Source organism: Ylistrum balloti, unplaced genomic scaffold, assembly GCF_031769215.1.
Source record: "Ylistrum balloti isolate Yb309-2 unplaced genomic scaffold, AGI_CSIRO_Ybal_v1 Utg369772, whole genome shotgun sequence".
In the NCBI taxonomy this organism is placed as follows: domain Eukaryota; kingdom Metazoa; phylum Mollusca; class Bivalvia; order Pectinida; family Pectinidae; genus Ylistrum; species Ylistrum balloti.
The window spans coordinates 1,901,818-1,923,128 of NW_026781965.1; the positions used below are offsets into that span (position 1 = coordinate 1,901,818).

General features: G+C 35.5%; 1 protein-coding gene across 1 annotated transcript in view; it reads right to left on the bottom strand.

Moving 5' to 3' along the window:
• Positions 1-790: 790 nt before the first annotated feature.
• The window catches only part of LOC132543937 (uncharacterized), a 29,933-nt gene continuing 9,412 nt past the window's right edge, over positions 791-21,311 (bottom strand). Inside the window, exons 2-12 of the mRNA XM_060207491.1 lie at positions 9,213-9,440; positions 8,935-9,053; positions 8,039-8,130; positions 7,492-7,800; positions 6,730-6,960; positions 5,844-6,004; positions 5,552-5,714; positions 4,360-4,436; positions 3,880-3,984; positions 2,650-2,769; positions 791-895 (exon numbers count right to left, since the gene is read on the bottom strand). Of these exons, the coding sequence (XP_060063474.1) occupies positions 812-895; positions 2,650-2,769; positions 3,880-3,984; positions 4,360-4,436; positions 5,552-5,714; positions 5,844-6,004; positions 6,730-6,960; positions 7,492-7,800; positions 8,039-8,130; positions 8,935-9,053; positions 9,213-9,440 (1,689 nt within the window). The 3' untranslated portion in view covers positions 791-811. The remainder of the gene's footprint in view (positions 896-2,649; positions 2,770-3,879; positions 3,985-4,359; positions 4,437-5,551; positions 5,715-5,843; positions 6,005-6,729; positions 6,961-7,491; positions 7,801-8,038; positions 8,131-8,934; positions 9,054-9,212; positions 9,441-21,311) is intronic.

Sequence of the window (21,311 nt, forward strand, 5' to 3'; positions counted from 1 at the left end):
TCTACCACTGTATTAATGGTGTAAGATCGAGTTGCAGTACTCAGCCTAATTACTCCTTATAATAAACTTTAATTTCCTATAAAATAAACTCACACTGCTAATCCAATATCAAAACTACAACGAATACACACAAATATGTTTTGCTACAGATAAAAACTATAAACAACAATCTACCAGTATACATATAAATATGTATGAATATCACACAGACACCAACAATTCGTGTCGAGGTATATTTTTCAAATGTTCATTGCGGATATTTTTTATTTAGATTTTGCTATCGTTGCACATCGCATTGGCGTATTTAAGCTTTACTGAGCATTGGTTTTCCACCTTAGTCACGTTACCACAAAATTCAATGCATTGTGTTCATTTTCATCATATTTGTATGATATCTGGATTATTTATATACAATCAGTTTGTAAACGAGCATTTGTCACATTCTTCTACGTAAAAATGCTTTATAATATATATGACGTTACATTAATTCATTATATCTTTGTACCATGCGTACAGATGTATGTCTTAATCTTCTGGAATGTATTTAGCTTTACTTAAGTTGTCAGCCACAAACAATGTGACAGTTTGCTGACACAGGTTCCGTCTTGCCTAAATTGTTCTCAGAGTTATTCTGCTGTTCTGCTGGCACCCGGTTAGGTTGTCTCAAGATTGTTATGATGATCAATCATTCGTTACTGGCTTCATGTTCACAAAACGAGTCCATCGATATATGCATTGTTACCACATCCAGATTATAAGGTAACCCGGAATGTTCGGGAGCATTGCCGCATGGAGTTAAAGTAATATTCTTTCACTGGTATATGCAGGTGACTTGACGCTGTCTACCACAGCTCAGAGAAGCACATGCCATCTCCCGTATGTCTCGGTTGTTCATCTACATCAATTATAACGTGTGATATAAGAAACTCACTATAATAAGAACAGCTAAAGTTATAATATATACTACAGCTTTAATAGTCTTTTAAGATCAGTAATAAATGTGAACTTATCATGGTGTGTGACTTATATGAAGGAGATTACTTGATACTACATGATGGAGATGACTTACAAATACAGGACGGATGTGACTTACCACTAGATAATGGAGGTAACCTATCACTATAGGATGGATGTGACTTGCCACTAGATAATGGCGGTAACCTATAACTACAGGATCGATGTGACTTACCACTAGATAATGGAGGTAACCAAACACTATAGGATGGATGTGACTTACCACTAGATAATGGCGGTAACCTATAACTACAGGATCGATGTGACTTACCACTAGATAATGGAGGTAACCAAACACTACAGGATGGATGTGACTTACCACTAGATAATGGAGGTAACCTATCACTATAGGATGGATGTGATTTACCACTAGATAATGGAGGTAACCAAACACTACAGGATGGATGTGACTTACCACTAGATAATGGAGGTAACCTATCACTATAGGATGGATGTGACTTACCACTAGATAATTGCGGTAACCTATAACTACAGGATCGATGTGACTTACCACTAGATAATGGAGGTAACCTATCACTATAGGATGGATGTGACTTACCACTAGATAATTGCGGTAACCTATAACTACAGGATCGATGTGACTTACCACTAGATAATGGAGGTAACCAAACACTACAGGATGGATGTGACTTATCACTAGATAATGGAGGTAACCTATCACTATAGGATGGATGTGATTTACCACTAGATAATGGAGGTAACCAAACACTACAGGATGGATGTGACTTACCACTAGATAATGGAGGTAACCAAACACTACAGGATGGATGTGACTTACCACTAGATAATGGAGGTAACCTATCACTATAGGATGGATGTGATTTACCACTAGATAATGGAGGTAACCAAACACTACAGGATGGATGTGACTTACCACTAGATAATGGAGGTAACCTATCACTATAGGATGGATGTGACTTACCACTAGATAATTGCGGTAACCTATAACTACAGGATCGATGTGACTTACCACTAGATAATGGAGGTAACCTATCACTATAGGATGGATGTGACTTACCACTAGATAATTGCGGTAACCTATAACTACAGGATCGATGTGACTTACCACTAGATAATGGAGGTAACCAAACACTACAGGATGGATGTGACTTATCACTAGATAATGGAGGTAACCTATCACTATAGGATGGATGTGACTTACCACTAGATAATGGAGGTAACCAAACACTACAGGATGGATGTGACTTACCACTAGATAATGGAGGTAACCTATCACTATAGGATGGATGTGACTTACCACTAGATAATTGCGGTAACCTATAACTACAGGATCGATGTGACTTACCACTAGATAATGGAGGTAACTAAACACTACAGGATGGATGTGACTTACCACTAGATAATGGAGGTAACCTATAACTACAGGATCGATGTGACTTACCAATAGATAATGGAGGTAACCTTTCACTATAGGATTGATGTGACTTACCACTTGATAATGGAGGTGACCTATCACTACAGGATGGATGTGACTTACCACTAGATGATGGCGGTGACTTTCTACTTAATGAAGGAGGTGACTCACAACTACTTGAAAGAGGCGAGTTACCTCAAGATTATGATGGCCTACTTCTATATGATGGGGTGACTTACCACTAGATGGTGGTTACACAGGGACCTGTCGTACGGAGTTCGACATCCAGTTTCTCTTTCAGTGGTTACGTCTGTGCCCTCAGCATTCCAGTCGTACACTATGTTGTAGATAGGTCGGTCCTATAACCAACATTACACAAACATTTGTCACGCTAGTTTTAACTGAATGTTTACAAACCTGATGGAGAGACTGCTTCCGTGAATTGCACATTACCTGTGTTCAATCATTTTAAAACTTTCAAATGCTTTCTGAACCGTGTAATTTTACTTTCTTTTCGAATTTACACGTAAAGACAGGTTTTCGGAAGGTAAGCGTTTACACGTTTCAAATAATTTAAAGCAGAGAAACCATGACGATAAAACAATGTCCATTACGATATTTAATTTGCTCACTGATATCGTATACATAAACGTTCTTTTCAGTACATTCTAAACCACCCTGTATATTGCATGTGATTGTCAACAGGATGTGTAACTGGAGATCACACAGATGTTTGGCTCCTAGGCATTCTCAACAAAATCGTATAAGTTGATGTATCACGTACACCTACAAGCCAGCATGATATCAGGTCGATTAGACAAAATTTCACTCGGCAACCTTTAAATTACTCCAAACAAATTCCTAATTCGGTTTGAAATCACAACCACTATGATACATAACTTTGATCATGTGTTATAGCGCTGTGATATTTTGTCTCTGTTTTTGTTTTATTTATTTAATTTTAGGATCAGATGATATCTAGTCTACTAACACATCAATAAATAACACAATCGTTTGAAGAGTGTACCTACAACAAGAGCAGACACAGATGTTAAGCTCCCAGGTAGTGATGGTAAAATCTTAATCTAGTGCGCCATACATACATCTAACACAAATCTATTAATTCTAGCACGACCAAAGTCGTGGAAACCTTCATTATCCTTTAACTTAATTCACAAAGTATCCGTTTGGTGAAAAACGAAACAAAACAAAACAAAAACCGAGAAAATCTAGGTCACTCAGCATTTTAATCCGAGTTCCTAATGTAACAATTTGCTTTTCTTCCAATATTTCATGATACTAAAACATTTTTCCTGTTATCATCTGGAGGATATTTTCTTGCACCAGGAACCTCATGATTAAACAGTGTTAAATAGCAATTAACATATAAACGGCTCTCAAGGTATATTTTATATGTTAGTAGGTACTCAACGTACAGGTTAACTATACTGACTCACAGTATACCTTACCATGCCTATCTTTCCGAAGTTAGTGAAACAGAAGGCTGGTCCTGGGTACTCTATGTCGCAGCGAATAACATATTTGGCCCACTTCTCCAGTCTCTTACTCCATTGCTGGTGAAATCGATTGGAGACAGAATTATAACATTATTGTCGATTCCTTCTAAACGTTGCTCAGTATTTCCTATAATTACATTTAGTGGTAAATAGACCACACTAGTTAACTATTTACTGAAATTATTGTGAGGATATATCTTTGGGACATTACAATATAATTAAAAATAACGTTGCTATGAAACATGATTCATGTCTTCATTGTCATGGTAATACGAAAGATATATATATCATTCATAATTACAGGAAATAAATAGACGGTTCAGCTTCTAGACTATTTTTTTGCATGATAAATCGTGCAACAGTGAATAAGCCATTGTGTACTGATTTAAGTGATTATTTATTTACTTATTTGTTTATTTATTTATTATTTACCAGTTTAGATATCCCCGATGTCCGAATGTTGTTGTGTATCTGTAGAAGGTAGTACTGGTCATTGTCAGACAATTCACCTATAACACATACTTGTATAATAACATTGTATTCTACCACTGTAGGTATTTCTACAGAATCACGTTGTCAGTCAAAAAATATTACAAAAATTTCCTGTTTCATGACAAAATGATACATATTAATTGCATATATTTGCAGAAAATAACTCTTCATACAAAATTCTAAACGCTATCACCTGTATATTGTTTTATAAATGAATGACGGTGTTTAAAAAGTGTAAGGAAGGGAGGTAAATCTTGTTTAAAATAATGAAGGGAGGGGGAGTAACTTGTATGAGCTTACAAAAAAAAATAGTTGAATTGTAGTCTGTAAGTAATTATGATATAAACATGTACCGTTGATGAAATAATATCAAAATAAAGCACAACGTTCATATGTTATGTAACTAACACGAAAAACAAGCCATGCTGTTGGTAGGCAATAATGAAAAGCTATGCATGCAATATGAATAAAGCAACACCCACAACATGCTTCGAGTGGTTATGTAGACATGCCAAAGCGGATAAAAACTAAGCCAAGCGTATCACAAAGTAAATAGGTAAGCATTCTATCTACAGCTATACTATGTAAACCTCCTTACCTCACGACATTGGCATCCCTCCCTACTGCCAATTGTTGTCTGCCTTATAATTTGACGCACGTTTTAATCAATTAATGTTTGTTTCTTGTTATGTGTACTTGTGGATCTTTCAGATTTAGGCTGTATCCCACATGAATGGTGAGTTACATCACCAACACAATGAGTCATTTTGTACAGTAGATTTATCACAAATTATCTATTGAAACATTTGTTATATATATATATATAAAATCAGCGGTAGCTGTTCTCCAAACCAGCTTCAAAGAGCAGTGTTTTAAAATGATTTATTACGAATAATACAACTGTCGCGTCATTATTCATTTTAATGAACTGATTTTAAGTGAAGTATATCAGAACCACCCACGGAGTTTTGTTTTGTTTTTTGTTTAGTTTTGTTGTTTTTTTTCTTTTTCCTTTTTTCTTTCTTGTTTTTCTTTTGTTTATAAAATTATGGACTTCAATAAAAATTGGATAATGAACTTAAATGTTATTATTTTGTGTGCTATTTTTTACATTTATTTTTTTATTCCTTGCCTTTCTCGTTGAGTTCTTGTTGTCGTTCTCTTTGCAGACGTTGTGCTGTCAATGCTAGATGCTGTTTTCGGATTTCCAGAATTTTTGCATGCAGTTCACGTTCTAAATTACGCAGTCGTCTCTCCTCTGCATACGGATCAAATGGTGTGATGTTGTTGGTCACCTCATTGTCATTCTCGGATAAAATTTCTGTCGTATCTTCCGTCAACGAATCATTACCGTTCTCTGATAGAGTTTCTGTGTTATCCTCAATAAAGAATCCTTTTTCGTTCTCATTTAGGATTTCTGTCACATCCTGCATTAATTCCTCACCGCCATCCTCTGTTGTATCCTCACTACCATCCTCCGTTGTATCCTCACTACCATCCTCCGTCAAATCTTCAGTAATATTTACAGCCACTAAACTCAATACGTCGTCGCCGACTACTTCAGTCATAACAGCTAGAAAATAAGCTTCCCTATTATAGGTTTTGTAAAGACGTCTTAATGCGTGATCAAAGAACAAGCAGAAACTTTTTAAAACAATGGTAAGTATACATTTACCAGTAGGTGCTCTTGTTAAACTACAGAATATGTGTATACACCTTCTAAAGTACCAAAAACTTTTTATACAAGACAAACTATGTTATAACAGCAGAGATATTGACAACACACCACATGCAAACAAAATCAAAAGGAACTTGTGAAGCTTTACACAAGCTCTATACTGAAACAATAGACTAGAATTGCCTTACTACCTCCCGATCTATTGATTAGATTATCTGAATGAAAAAAAGAGAAATGTTTGTTGATGGTTAATAACAAATGTTGTACTACACATATTTATAGTACTTTTTTTTTAATTTTGATATTACATGATTTATCTTTCAACAAATACCTTTAACAGTTAAACATTACCAAATCAGCTCCGATTTTTTAAAGATTTTCCCCCATTTCTGACTACGTATATTTTTATCTCAAATATTGTGTTTAAATGTGATAAAGCAATACATGTGATAACAAGACAGACACGCACATGTGAAGCAACAACACAAACAATCGACTATACTACATCTGTGTACGTACGGTAGACGCCCATCACTACATGCTGGCTAATCTATATACTAGCGCTGTGTTATATCTAAAGTCTGAATAGTATTATTATCCACGGTGTATAGCTGTTTACATCAACAACTTGCCTCCACTTCGAAGTTCTATCGGACCCTGACCCTGTCCTTGTCGTCGCCGCAAATCTTCATTTTGTTGTCGTCGCTTTCGCTCCTCCTCCTGTCGACGTCGTTCCTGCTCTTGTCGTTCCCGCCTCCGTTCATACTGTCGCCGTCGTTCCTCTTCCCGCTGACGTTGTCGACGTCGTCTGCGCTCGGCGGCGTACGGGTCGTAACTACTGTAGCGGGTAGCCTGACGCCTAACTGTTATGGACCGAGTGTTATTATCACAAACAACAAATAATATACATATTATATTTAACAGGCATGCCATTAATTGTTAACAATTAACAAAAAATCATAATCACACTTCACTCTAAACGTTTGGCACGGCCCTTCGTCAGCATAGTTAGAATTACATGATCACCGATGAAGGGTTTGACTGACAAGTTTAGAACATGAGTGACTAGTTTTAGTATTAATATTATCACGATTCCTGCAGGAACAATGTTTGTAAACAAAATATATATCATTCGCAATTATTCGTAATCGTTGTTATCATGCATGCTAGAAAATACTTCAATTAAGGTTAGAAACATGGACAATAACAATAGGTCGTGACGTCAGAAAACGTATACAGCTCATGCCGTTCTAAATTACTCAACATTAGTCGTCATTGTATTATATTGTATTATGTTAAGAGCAATAAAATTTCACAAACAGATTATTATCATGTCACATCTATCATTTGCATATCTCAACGCACGGAACATACAAAGTGTTCATATCACATACCCCTTGATGACCTCAGTTCCTGTAACCTGTCTCTACGAGAAATGCTGGACAGCCCGGATGTAGGACCTCGGTAGGTACGTGTTTCTGTCCTGCCTCTCCTCAGCTCCGCCTTGTCCCCAAGGCTCTCATCAACGGGTCGGTCAGCGATGGTTTGAGATACAAGATTATCAACCTTATTCTCTTCCAGCGTGTCGGGTTTTTGAGATATCGGCCCACTTTCTTTGATGACGTGGTTCATTGTCGACGTTCTGCTATTGTCGTACTCATCACCAAATTCTATCACCAAGTTAGGCAACGGTATTATCGGGGCTGAAACGAATAGATGAATTGACATGCGTGCTACCGAATATGGTTCCCTGAATATATGTACATATATATGTCTAAAATGATGAAGAATTAACAACATCAACAAGAGCGTTTCGATTTATCAAAATATTCTGAAAAAAATATGTTTGCAATATCCATTAACCTGTTGTTCTTGTGACTTGCAGCACCCATTTTGGCATGAATATCAAGTTCGTATTTCAGAAAGGAATGTAGAACTTACGGGAGCATAAACCTCGTCTGCAATTGTATCCGTTTCTACAGTACGTGCAAGGGGCTCCATGCATGTACGGTTCCGTTCGGGACACATCTATGCTGTATGGAAAACAGACAAATTACGAGTGATATCAACAAACTACCAAGTAAGAATGTTGATCAGCACTAATAAATGAAGGGAGTAAGACGTCACTAACGACAACAACGTTGATCTTCAGTATTTATACATATTAGAAATACATGGAAACTGTTATAACATACATAAATCAAGAATGGTAAATGGTTAAAGGTTTACACATATCAGAAGTACAATAACTCAGTAATAAAATAGGGCATGACTGCAAACAACAAAGGAATCGTACCTTTATACAGCGTTCTTAATGCACAATGAGGAAGTTTACAACAACGTCGACGTGCATATCCTAAATATATAGTACAGCCTAGTTTCTAGAAAAGCATTGTAAAATGTTTTTCCTACATCAAAGATAAAATGAGCTAGACATGATTAAGAGGACCACATCAAACTTATGAAATTATTATTGTTATTATTACTATCTTAACGGCCCGTCAACACATAAAATGTCATTAGGACCATCACCTGGTGAAACACACAGCGATCCAAAAGGAAATAACATCAAACATACTAAAAGGTAAAAGACAAATACTAAAAATCTTAAATAGTTATATTATCACAAAAGATTAAAACGGGAAGTCATATTCTATGACATAGACCAACATCTTTCAGATAACCTAGAATTATATAAATCTCAACAGTTTCACAAAGTTATGGAAACATAGGTAACAGAAAATATGGAATGAGTCTCAAAAGCGCAGCAGGCGGGACCATGTTAAGCCAAGCGTAAATACCATGAATATATATTGTCATCAAAACATAATACATACAATGGTGTGTAGAAGCATGCGACCAAGTTGACATTGCGTTGCTGTTGAGACCTGCCAGTCCTGAGAACCGGACACGTGGTAACTGCACATCCCACACTCTCAACATTTGCCGTCACCATCTGTATCAATGACAGGGAATAACGTTACATAGTAAGATACCACCACAACATCTCAACAAATACATTACTGGACGTTTATGTTATATAATAAAACACTTCTTTTGGATCATAACAGAATTCTTTTTACCAGTTTTGAAAAGACGAATTATTATATTATACCTTAAGGTAGTCACATGACCTGGTATGTACACAACTCCTTTGTGCATCGAAGGTTGTCTTTTCTTTCGACCACACTCCAAGCGCGTCCATGGTAACTTCGTTGGTAGGTTCTCTAATGTCATGGTTGTTGTAGAATATATTCTCACCATACCCATCGTTCCTTGGGCGATCATAGTTGCACATTCGACCCCATCGTCTGGCTGCACGAGCAGCTTCTCTATCCCAACTCTGAAATGACACCAATAACACAACGCACTGAGAAACCTGGCCTGATACTACAGTAGTAAGTAAGGCGCTGTATTGGTAAGGGAGGTGAAATCGATTTAACAAGTCAAGTTAATATTTTGCAAAAACAGATAAACATTTTTTACAATATTTTCCTTCGGGGCAAGAAGTTATATTTATTTCATTGTAGATATCCTACAATAACGACTGAGAACATGATGACTGTCTATAAGAATCTGATACAATATATACCACATTTTAATACTAGTATTCTACTACTTTGAAGAAGTTGCACCAAGTGCACACTATAGAAATATGTTTGTGTACATTTGCAATGCAACGGTGATCTATCGAGCAATCACGTATGGACTAATCAATAAATCAATAAATACACACCTTTTAACGACTTTAGGATTAAATGTAAGAGTTAAGTCACACAATGGAATTTATGATCCGTTCCATAAAAAAACTCACAACTATGTATGGGTCAATAAGGTATGTATAATCACAACAGTATCATCCACACCTGGTACTGACATAACTATACAAATATAACGCTAACATATGACCCATTACTGACATAATACCGAAACACAGTGATCACGTAACACTTATCATTCTTGTCTCACACAATACCTGAACAAGGTATTTGTGGTATGTTGAAAGTCTACACACTACATGTACTGATAAGTCAGTACCATTATTTCATGTGAACACTACAGACATGTAATGATGCCAATCACTAACCACGTAAGACCATATACATGTATATTTATCAACAACCCCGCGGAAGCTCAATTTCATCACGAACTCAGATTTAACGCAATGATTATATCTATATTTCTATATATGAAATAAAATATAACGCCATTTAATCAACAGATGTCATTCAAAGAAAACAGGAAATGCGAGTTTTCTGGTCTATAGCTCTTGGTTGTGTCATCATAAATGTCACATTATAGGACATTTATGTCCTGTATTTTGTATTCTTTATCTACATTAAACTGGATGTATCTATGTAACCTACAAATGAACATATAATGGTTGTCACGTAACAATATATATTTTACATTAGATATTACTTTATACATTAATAATATTTTCTATATAGGAAACTTTACCACTTTATCATATATATATTGTATAAAAACAAAACATTACATACATGTAGAATAACATATGAATTCGTGCAGGATAGCCACCTAGGTTGTATAAATATCAATAAAAGCACGAAAGAAAAAGAGAGACGACTGCAGTTTTTCCTCGTTAACGAAGCTTTTAGGGATGCTGTAGAAATGTATTTTTAGGAAAATGCCACATTTGTCTTCTATATATATATATAACCCAGTGTTAACATGTAATTGAAAATAAATTCATATGCAAGGAGAGAAAGGGAGATAAGAGTGAAAAAAAAACCTTAAACTTAATATTTATTACAAGAAATTACAAAGATTCCCAGTATTCATCAATCACGCACGACAACAACATTATTTTACATTTCAGGTTACAAAGTCTTCCAATTACACTTTCAGATATATTGATGACATATTGTCTTAAGTAACAAGATATCTATTTACCATGTCCCTGAGTATACTCAGGAGAATTAGACATCACGGACATGTCAGACTGGTGTCTACATCAGCTGCTTACCTAGATATTTTCTATAATGCAACCAACAGCTTTCTTTCAAACTCTATGATAAGCGTGATGATTTCATTATCTACTGTGAATTTTCAATTTCTGAATAGACACATTCCTGCATCGCTAACGTATGATGCTAACATGTCACAGTTGATCGATATTCAATGGTCTATTCCTAATATTACGTTTTGTGACAACATACATTCTAGTTTGGATTATGATTCTGTTCACATGTTGGTATTTTCTGTCTCGCACTACCTAACAATATTTCACGTTATATATCTGTCTCGAATATACGACAACTTGTACAAAAATATTTCACAGTATTTGATTGGTTGAACGACTTTAACAATATCTTACCGCCATTACTCATCTACACTTTTCAATATGTAATCACTTTTATATTATACCATATCTACCTTAATGTTGATGTGGTAAATAACTCACAGAAAGATCATTTATGCAAGTGACACGCGATACGGAACGCCTATTTTGTACTTGGTGCAGACCCTATTTCTTCATTAACATAATGCATAATGTGTGGAATTCTCATTTATCTGAATGGACAAAAACTTTGCATAACTATGGAAATGAAAGTATTAATATGTCATGCACCATACCACACATATGCATCTCTTTTCTCTTCAATAGAATTTATGAGCTTAAGTTTTGTTTATGCAGGTATGTAGTTGTTATTTATAACATCTGCATTTACAAAGACGGAAATGCTGATGTTTGCTTTATTTTCTCTTTTCTTCGAAAATAGGTTACTTTCATTTTAGGTACAAGATATCATAAGATATCGACGATTTTACAAAACATATACAAATGAATAACACATATAATAAAATAGAACTAGATACGTTAGAGCCAAGTGATGACCTAAACAGCACCATATAGCTTTTCTGGGGGCTTTGTGGTGTACAGCATTCATTAGTGCTGTTTTAATGATATTATATCTGATAATATAATGTGCATTTGTCGAACACTATAGTGATTGTTTATATCGATGATTAGATATACTGTGGTTTTTTTTTTACCAAAAACTTAAATCAAAAAGATATATTTTTCACGAAAATAGTTATTTCAATGGTTATCGAGTACTGAAATCAAGTTGTTTTCTCTCTCAACAAGACAGTTCATGATTTATTACATAATACTTTATCTTAATACGAAACAGAATGCCTTATTTAAATCGTACCTAACAACCGTGACTGAATAAACATAAGCTGGGATGGCTTTGACATGACTGTCCTGTATAGGAAGTGGTGTACAGATGTCTTTCAATTATCCCAAAAAATGTGTCCACGTTGCTAGCTGTTCTTCATGCCTCATTGAGGTTGGTCACAACACAGTTATAATCAGGCAATGACTAGGGACCATGGTATGCATTCATTAAGGCAAGTTGTATGTATAAGGAAATATAATCCCATTAACAGTATGTATATATAGATATATCCTTAATGGAGACAACATGCACACATGAATGATAGCAGCATTTTAGAAAAAAAAGATAACCTTACCAGTTAACGTTTTCTTTGGTTTAAGTCTAGGTTCCAGTCTTATATTTTACATTGATTTCGACAGTTTGTTTTTATTTTTCTCGGTTGTCTCCTACCATATCCTTACTAACTAGTACTAAAAGACGAAACAGTTGTATGATATACTTTAATATTAAAATTGCTGTACACATTATCTAATTCTTGATGTTTTCATATTATTCAATTATTATGAAACCTGAATAAATTTTGAAATTGTGTTATTCACTTATATTGAAATCTTAATTAAACTTGAAATAGTTCCGTACGGAATTTAAATTCATTCGGCCAAGAATATACTTACAAACCTAGGTTAGGAAATTTTCTTGTGCATTGTCATCGGAAATCTAATATGGGCATTTTTTTTTTTTTTTTTTTTTAATTAAAATTTTTCTTTTAAAAATTCTAAAGGATATTTACTTATCGATAAAGATATTCATGCAGACAGCGTTGCTTTAATATGAACAAACAGACCACATGTTCTTGTGTAGCACTTATCTCTGAAATTGATGACACGATTAATGATTCTAACGGTATTGCCTTAAGAAATTCCAACTCCATTTTTCATTTGCTAAAAGGCGTTTTAAATCAACATTCGTCTAGACATATTTTCCTGCAGATTTTAGACCGATATCAAAGCAACAAAAGTTGCCTATTCCCATAAACCAGTAACCAGTTCCGCTCAGACAACAGGCAAAGTTTACATTAAAATCTATCTTGTATATCAAACCTCGGGCTAAATAGATGTGCATTCTCCATGTTTTATAATGCATATTGTGCGTTGTCATCTTGATATCAGATTTAATGTTGATGGATATTAAAAAATCATATAAACGTTTAGATAAATGGTACAGAAAATGTTGTCGGCAAGAATTTCGTCACAAAATTTCATCTTTATGTAAATATAGAGAAAAAAACGAAATGTCCAGAAATAAACGAAACATTATTACATACATCTCGTATTCAATCTTATTTTTGATTGTTGAATAAACAGAGGAAATGGCGTGACGGAAATGTCAGTTTAAACTGCATAACTAATATGTTTACTTAACTAACAACCGGGCAACTCTTTGCTGGTTACCGTCCGTCAATAGAACATGGTCAGAGTATCTACAGTTCTCTGGTGTTGGCGATGGGAGACAGGGATAAACTACAATACAGTATTGATATATAACTCAACATACATGCTTGTTAAACATGTGGCGTGTTCATGAAAGAATAAGTCTTGTTCCAGATGATGAACACTCTGGTGCACATATTCCTAAATGAGGAAGGAATACTACGTGAATTTAATTTAAAATATGTTTTCTCTGCACAAATTCTCTTATATATTTGTTTCTTAAACCAAGTATGATATACACTTTATACATCAGCACTGTACTTGTACCCAAACAGCTAAATAAGTTTATAATTCTAAACCTGGTAACAAATGAGTTCTCATATGGGCGGAAGTGGGGGCTAAATATGTTTATAATTTTAAACCTGGTAACAAATGAGTTCTCATTTGGGCGGAAGTGGGGGCTAAATAAGTTTATAGTTCTAAACCTGGTAACAAATGAGTTCTCATTTGGGCGGGAGTGGGGGCTAAATAAGTTTATAATGCTTAACCTGGTAACAAATGAGTTCTCATTTGGGCGGAAGTGGGGGCTAAATAAGTTTATTATTCTAAACCTGGTAACAAATGAGTTCTCATTTGGTCGGAAGTGGGGGCTATACATGTTTATAATGCTTAACCTGGTAACAAATGAGTTCTCATTTGGGCGGAAGTGGGGGTTATATATGTTTATGATGCTAAAACTGGTAACAAATGGCTTCTCATGGAGTGGAGAGTTGCTATATATGTTTAGAAGCAAAACCGAAAAGAAATCTGATTATAACTCCCCTTCTTTGTCGGTAAATTACCCCTTGTAATATGTCCAATGGGAGTTAAGTGAACATGACATGAATGTGCTACACATCAAAGAGGACGCTACATATAATACCAGATCTAACAATCCCACACAAGGCGGGGAAACTGGTCAAGTCTGCACCCTCGGTTTCATCTGTATAACTAATTATTGGAGCACAAGTATAAATTGGTTATGTCAACATGGTCGAGCATGTCACATATTGTGTGGACAGGAGATGTGACGTAATGGATATGTTCCACTCTAGTTATATGAATAGAGTATTTTTGATTCAACCCTTTGTAAATATTTGACGTTATTATAAACCAACGTGATATATTGACATTACTAATTCGACTACCGTAAACCATTTTTATAATCCTTTATACTAAGTCGTTTTAAAGACTGAGTTTGTGGTATTGGCAGTCTTTCAAACGGTCAAAGTCTTGAATATAATCATAAGCTAGAATATCGACACACGGAAATGTGTTATAACTGGCAAACGGACTAGTTAAAGGCACCTTTGTAACAGGTAGTGCTGTTATTTAAGCAGGATGTTGTATTGAATCAAACGACTGCAGAATACTGCAGACAACTTTGACACCTGAGCAACCTTGATCGACAGGTTGGTCTACCTTGCGGTCTGAGAAACAGTACGTTTACACTGTTTCGACAGTGACATGGGTTGGTGTACATAAAACGTTTCTTGTTTGCTGTTTAACCTCATAGCCTTATTACAGTTCAATATCTCTCAACTTTGTTGACCTTACAATCATACAATATTATGTAATGTTATCATATATAGCATTTCTCCACAATATAACACTTGACAAATACATCGGTTGGCATCGTAAACCTCAATCTGACAATCAGCCCGAGACACATATCATGTCCATGCATCAGCGAGCGTGTGACACTCAACAAAACATAAACCAGAGTAGTTATTCGAGTATTTATCACAACAGAAAAAAAGTGGTGTTAGATGTAAACTGCATTTAAATGCCATCATACCCGCTAATTCTTGCTATCTATTAAACCCTATTATTAACCAGCGAAACCTTCCTGTTTTAAATAGAACATTCCTATTACAGTTAATTGATACGGATATTCTTATCAATCACTATCTGTCTGTCATAAATCTCTGCTATCATTACTTCTAATTTGATGTCTTGTCTTTAAATAACAAAACATTTTTTGACCATGACAATCGTATATACCCAACACAATTGTAAATCAAAGACACGACAGACTCTCCAACATCAGCCGTTTATCTCGTTCTTTTACTACAACGAAATCAGTATGGACAGCTTTCCACCAAGCTATATGATAAACGTGATGATTTCATTTTCCCTATTGTGAATTTTCTATTTCTGGATAGCAAGATCCCTTTATCCCCAACCTATGGAGATTACATGTCGCATTTAAAACGATATTTAAGAGCCTGTTGAAATTGTCACGATTTTCGTGTATTTGAGTTTGGATTATGATTCTGTTCAGATGTTTTTTTTCACTTGTTGTCTTCTGTATTTTAGTAATTCAGTAATTCTAAGGACTAGCGCTGTTAAAATCAGGAGTGATAACAAGAAAATCAAAAGGAAATCATAACAATTTTGTTACATTTGAAAAGGGATACGTATTTATCCATTAGTTCGTGAACATTCAATATCGAACACTTGCGTCAATAACGAAAATTCTTGTGATTTTGTAGCCGTTAAAATTACTCCGTGTTTCTCAACTACCGGATTCTGTGTCGTACACATCTATCCTTCAATATTTTGAAGGAAGAAATTTAACTTTAAAAGTATAATTTGAGCAATTAAAGCGAATATTACATAAAATCAAACGAACAATAAATCAACAAGCTAAACGACAAAAAAACACTTCCAGGTAATGTTCCCGATAAAAAAAAAATCTCATTTCTAAAAACTGAGGGTAATAGTATTTTAATACATTGTATCTGGCTTTTCAAGTGTCTTTTACATGGCAAGGAAATAATTTCTTAAAACTAGGATTGCAAGACCGTGGGTCATTTGCTGAATGATATTTCCATTTAACCGTCAACATCGGTATGAATAGAGAAACAAACTTTTTCTAATATGATTGTTACCTCTGACATATATCTATCGTCAATGATCTGTAGTCAGGGTTAAGAACACGATATCCTACTTTTTTCAGTTTTTGAAATTACATCATTCAAGTTAGATCAGTAATGTACGAGGTCTGATTCATAGTCGTGAGCCTCATATTTGTGGGTTTGACATTTGGCGGATATTTGCATTATTTTTCAACATAATCCCCTTCATTGTATATAACTTTTGCTATAACAATTTCATAGAATTTATTGACCATTTGTGAAGTTGCAACAGTAACAGTGACAGGCCTTCCAGGACGGGCGTCTTCCCCATGACTCTGCCTGCCACGCTTGAATTCCGCCATCCACCTTTTCACTGTAGCATATGAAGTGGTAGTGTTGCTACCATACCAGTATGGATATTCTCTGGTGCTTGACCTTTCTCATGCAAATATTGAATCACTGCTCTTTCAGCGATTTTGTCCATTTTTCAAAAGTCTCTTGCCTTGGTTACATTAGAGTGCTACCTGTTCGGTATAAATTGACTAAATGTCACCAGACTTCGGGTACACAGTCTTCTAAAGGACATCTCTGCTTAACTTCTTCAATACAGGACTCACAGCCTATCAATCAGACCTCGAATTTCTTGAAACATGAATAAAAACTTAGTCTCGTTTTATCGTATATATATGAATATCATTTGTCGATATTTCTACCAACACAGGGGAAAGTAATATTATATATACATAGTGAAAGATGGCCATTATTATCGTGGATTCACAAGAAACACGACGCGGTAAACATTTACGTTTACCTAACAAAGAATCCCCCTCGCTCACCTTGGTAGTTAACATGGTTACGCAATACCAGCGGGAATGATTATCGCTCCGTCATTGTTACGGACAAACCGCACGTACTGAAAACCGGTTATCACAGATCTAGTGGACATCTAAGTAATAATCAAACAGGCATTAAAATCGAATTGAAAACATTTAAGGTAATGTCAAGGGTATTTCAAGCTGATCATTAACGTCTCGTAACCCCTCGTTATCATCGGGATACTGGATAAGGATGTTTCAAGGATATTTCTCACCAAGACTAACGATCATTCGGTGGTACGCCTCTTCATGGGTTGGTCTTCATTAATGTCCATACCCTGCAGGTGTATCGTAACAAAATTGGTATATTTGGTTGTTAGAAACTGCTACTGGGGTCCCTCAAATATCCGTAAATCAAATGTTTCGCCTTCTTATCATCGGAAACCAAAGAGTTCGAACTAGAGCAACTATTTTAATCAATCTAAACCAATTAAAACGCATGTAATATGGCATTTCTTAACACAATCTCTTACGGTGTGTTATTCTTGGCTCCAGACGCCGAGACTTAGTACTTGTTATGTCTAGAAATGCACAACAACTTAATGGTAGATGGAATCCGAATGCATGGAGTAATGAGTTCATGTCAAAAGACAAACCGTGTTGCATGTGTCTCAAGATTAGCTCTTTTTTAAAAGTACATATAAAAGGTTTTAATTAGATCTGATCTTCTTACTTTGTGTTAAGAAACAAGTACGTACTGGGAGTACCGTTTGTAGACGCCCAATATGGTTCATTCACAAAGCAATCTTAATGCAGTAGTTTGTTTGATGGTACGAATACAACGTTATTGGTTTTTTTAACCTATCAAAATTTGTTCATTTACACAAAAGGCATCATATCAAATTTAATTCTACCTGTAAAGTATGAAATCCGCCCACACAAAATAACCTAGTTAAATTCCTACACGAATAAGTGATTTAATTAAAATGTGAAATAATAAGTTTCTTGTATTTAAATAGCAGTCCAAAACTCAAAACAATGTCCGGATTTTCTCATAGTCAAACGACGGGACTCTACTGGTTGTAGGTAACTATCAATTCCGTGTTGCGAGCGTTTGATAGGAAAGTCAGATGTTATAGGCAGATAACGGTGACGTATGGTTTCTACAGGTACAAGGAAACAGAATCATAGCATATTTAATATACAGCCAATGCAGACCACCAGAAGAACACACTTTAAGAAGATAAACAATATGAGGTCTATATACGATTCTGCGTTGTGATGCCAGTGGAAACTATTGATATAGAATTACGATATTCTTATCATTAATTTGAGAGGCCTTAATGTAGCCGTGGAAAACAACGGTAGAGAGAACATACAGAGCACTAGAATTTCAGTTCACATGTACCATTGTATAATCTGAATCTTAATCCTATAGTTTGTATCCAGTCAAGCCGTTAAAGGTTGTCGATAGTTTGATGATTCAGGCCGGAACCTAACGTAGAAAAAGTGTGGACTGGAAATGGCTAGTCCTGGTTTGCATTCTATAATTATATGTAAAAATGTTCACATATCAACAAATAAAGTTTACCAAATGTTTTGGAATGCACTTAGCATGATTTTTAAAAATGATATTTAGGTCATTTAATACAACTACAGCATTACATAAAGGTGCGAATATTTCTTCTACAGCATTATCAAAACACTACTTAACTGTGATTCTAATAGTGCAGTCACCACGTACACCTAGCCCCCACCCTCGGGGTCAGAACGTGCACCTAACCCCAGTCCTCGGGGTCATGTGTATTGGAAATTTGATACAATGCAGTTAAAGATCTCTTCGGTAGCTTTCGGTGTTTCTTGATAACCGTCGTACTTTAGTGAGAAACAAGTCGTGATTGTCAGGCGTTTAATACCATTGACGACAAGTAAAACGAACTTTTTTTGTAAAACATTAATAATATCTCAATTGGGTCTTAAGATTGTATTCGACATGAAATATTTGCCAAAAATAGCACCTCCATCTTAGCTACCACCCTAAAACTATGAGCATCATAATCAAATACCAGGGACTAAAAACAGTGTTCGACATGGATCGTGCTTCAACATGTGTGTTATACTGGAGTTTGACAAAATAGTATGTCGTATAGTAGGCAGTTTTTATGTTAGAAGTAAAATGGTCTCGGTCAGCGCCAGAAAAAAAAATCCCGGAAAACCCGCTTGGGTCTTTTACAGAACAAACTATAGAATCTAACAGTTTTGAATGGGAAAGTTATCTAATGACAGATGTATATCAAAGCATCTTTGACACCCTCTGACTGAATGGACTTCGGTCATGGTGTACATCTAGAAAAGCGTTATCCTTCACGCAATACATTTACATTTAGTAAAAAGCTATTTTTGTAGATAAGAAACATATCAAGTTAGATATTAAATACCCTAGTTGAAGCTTTCCCTGCTTTGTCAAACAAGCCCGTAACGTTATCGGGAAAAGGCCACTTAATTAACATTTACATTCGCTCCCGAGGCAACCTCGCCAACCCCGGTGGCAATTATTGCCTTAAAAGTTGACAAAAAGGGAAGCAAAAACTAAAACGGCCTTGCAAAACCAATTTAAACAGTACTTTTAACATAGCTGTGTTTCTAAAGAAACCTCATTATACACAGGTGCTGGCTATAGATTCTCTGAAATTAGATGTCGCGGGCAAGAATGCAATCTTATGATGTTGAAGACATTATTTAACAATTTCCTTCTTAAATATGTCTTAGAAGAAATCCATGGACAGTTGCCTGCTCTTGATATTTCATGAATATGTTTACAATTCAAACGGATAATTGTCGATTGTAAACCCCATGCACATGTGATATCTTGATATCTGGTAAGAATTCAGACAGATACATGAACATCCTGTAAGAATTCAGCGAGATACCGAGACATCCGGTAAGAATTCAGCGAGATACCGAGACATCCGGTAAGAATTCAGCGAGATACCGAGACATCCGGTAAGAATTCAGCGAGATACCGAGACATCCTGTAATAATTCAGACAGATACATGAACATCCTGTAAGAATTCAGCGAGATACCGAGACATCCGGTAAGTATCCAGCAAGATACCCGGACATCCGGTAAGAATTCAGCGAGATACCCGAACATCCGTTAAGAATTCAGCGAGTTACCGGACATCCGGTAAGTATCCAGCGAGATACCCGGACATCCGGTAAGTATCCAGCGAGATACCCGGACGTCCGGTAACGATGTACAAAGATAGATTCTTTCTAATTAATCCAAATTAATCATGTCGTGTTCTTAATGTATTAAAAGATGGCAAACGTTTACACAATTGCATAGATACGTTCAAACGCTCTGTAAAATGCACTGGGGTAAGTAGTTTGACATAAACCTCCAACCATTTGATTTTAATTCACGTTATAGTACAGTTGGTATATAAAAGCGCTGTCTGAAATCACATATTTAAAAAAGTTGAAATAAAAATTAACATATTTAAGGCGTCGGTCACACTACGTTGGCGCGAGGGGTCAAGATTGGCGTCGGCCGTACCTCATGGTCGCAGCAGGATAGCCATGGTATTTGAATGGATGTGAATTCAATGAAGGATCTAACCCAAATGTTACCAGATTATACCACATTATCATCGAATGATTGACATTCAGCTTCATTCATAAAAATATTACTACTTGACAATTCGGTAAGTACATATCTAAGGATAATTATGTACATCAGAAAGAGCCCGAGAAAAAAAAAGTTTTCATTAATGTCTTCATTGTTGTCTATATCATCGTCAAATGAAGAATCGTTTTTTCTATTCGAATGTTTTAAAATATTTAGAAAATATGAAATAACCTTTGTGTTGAGGGTTTGATAAAGATGTTTGAGTGATTGATTTGGTTGATGTAGTCG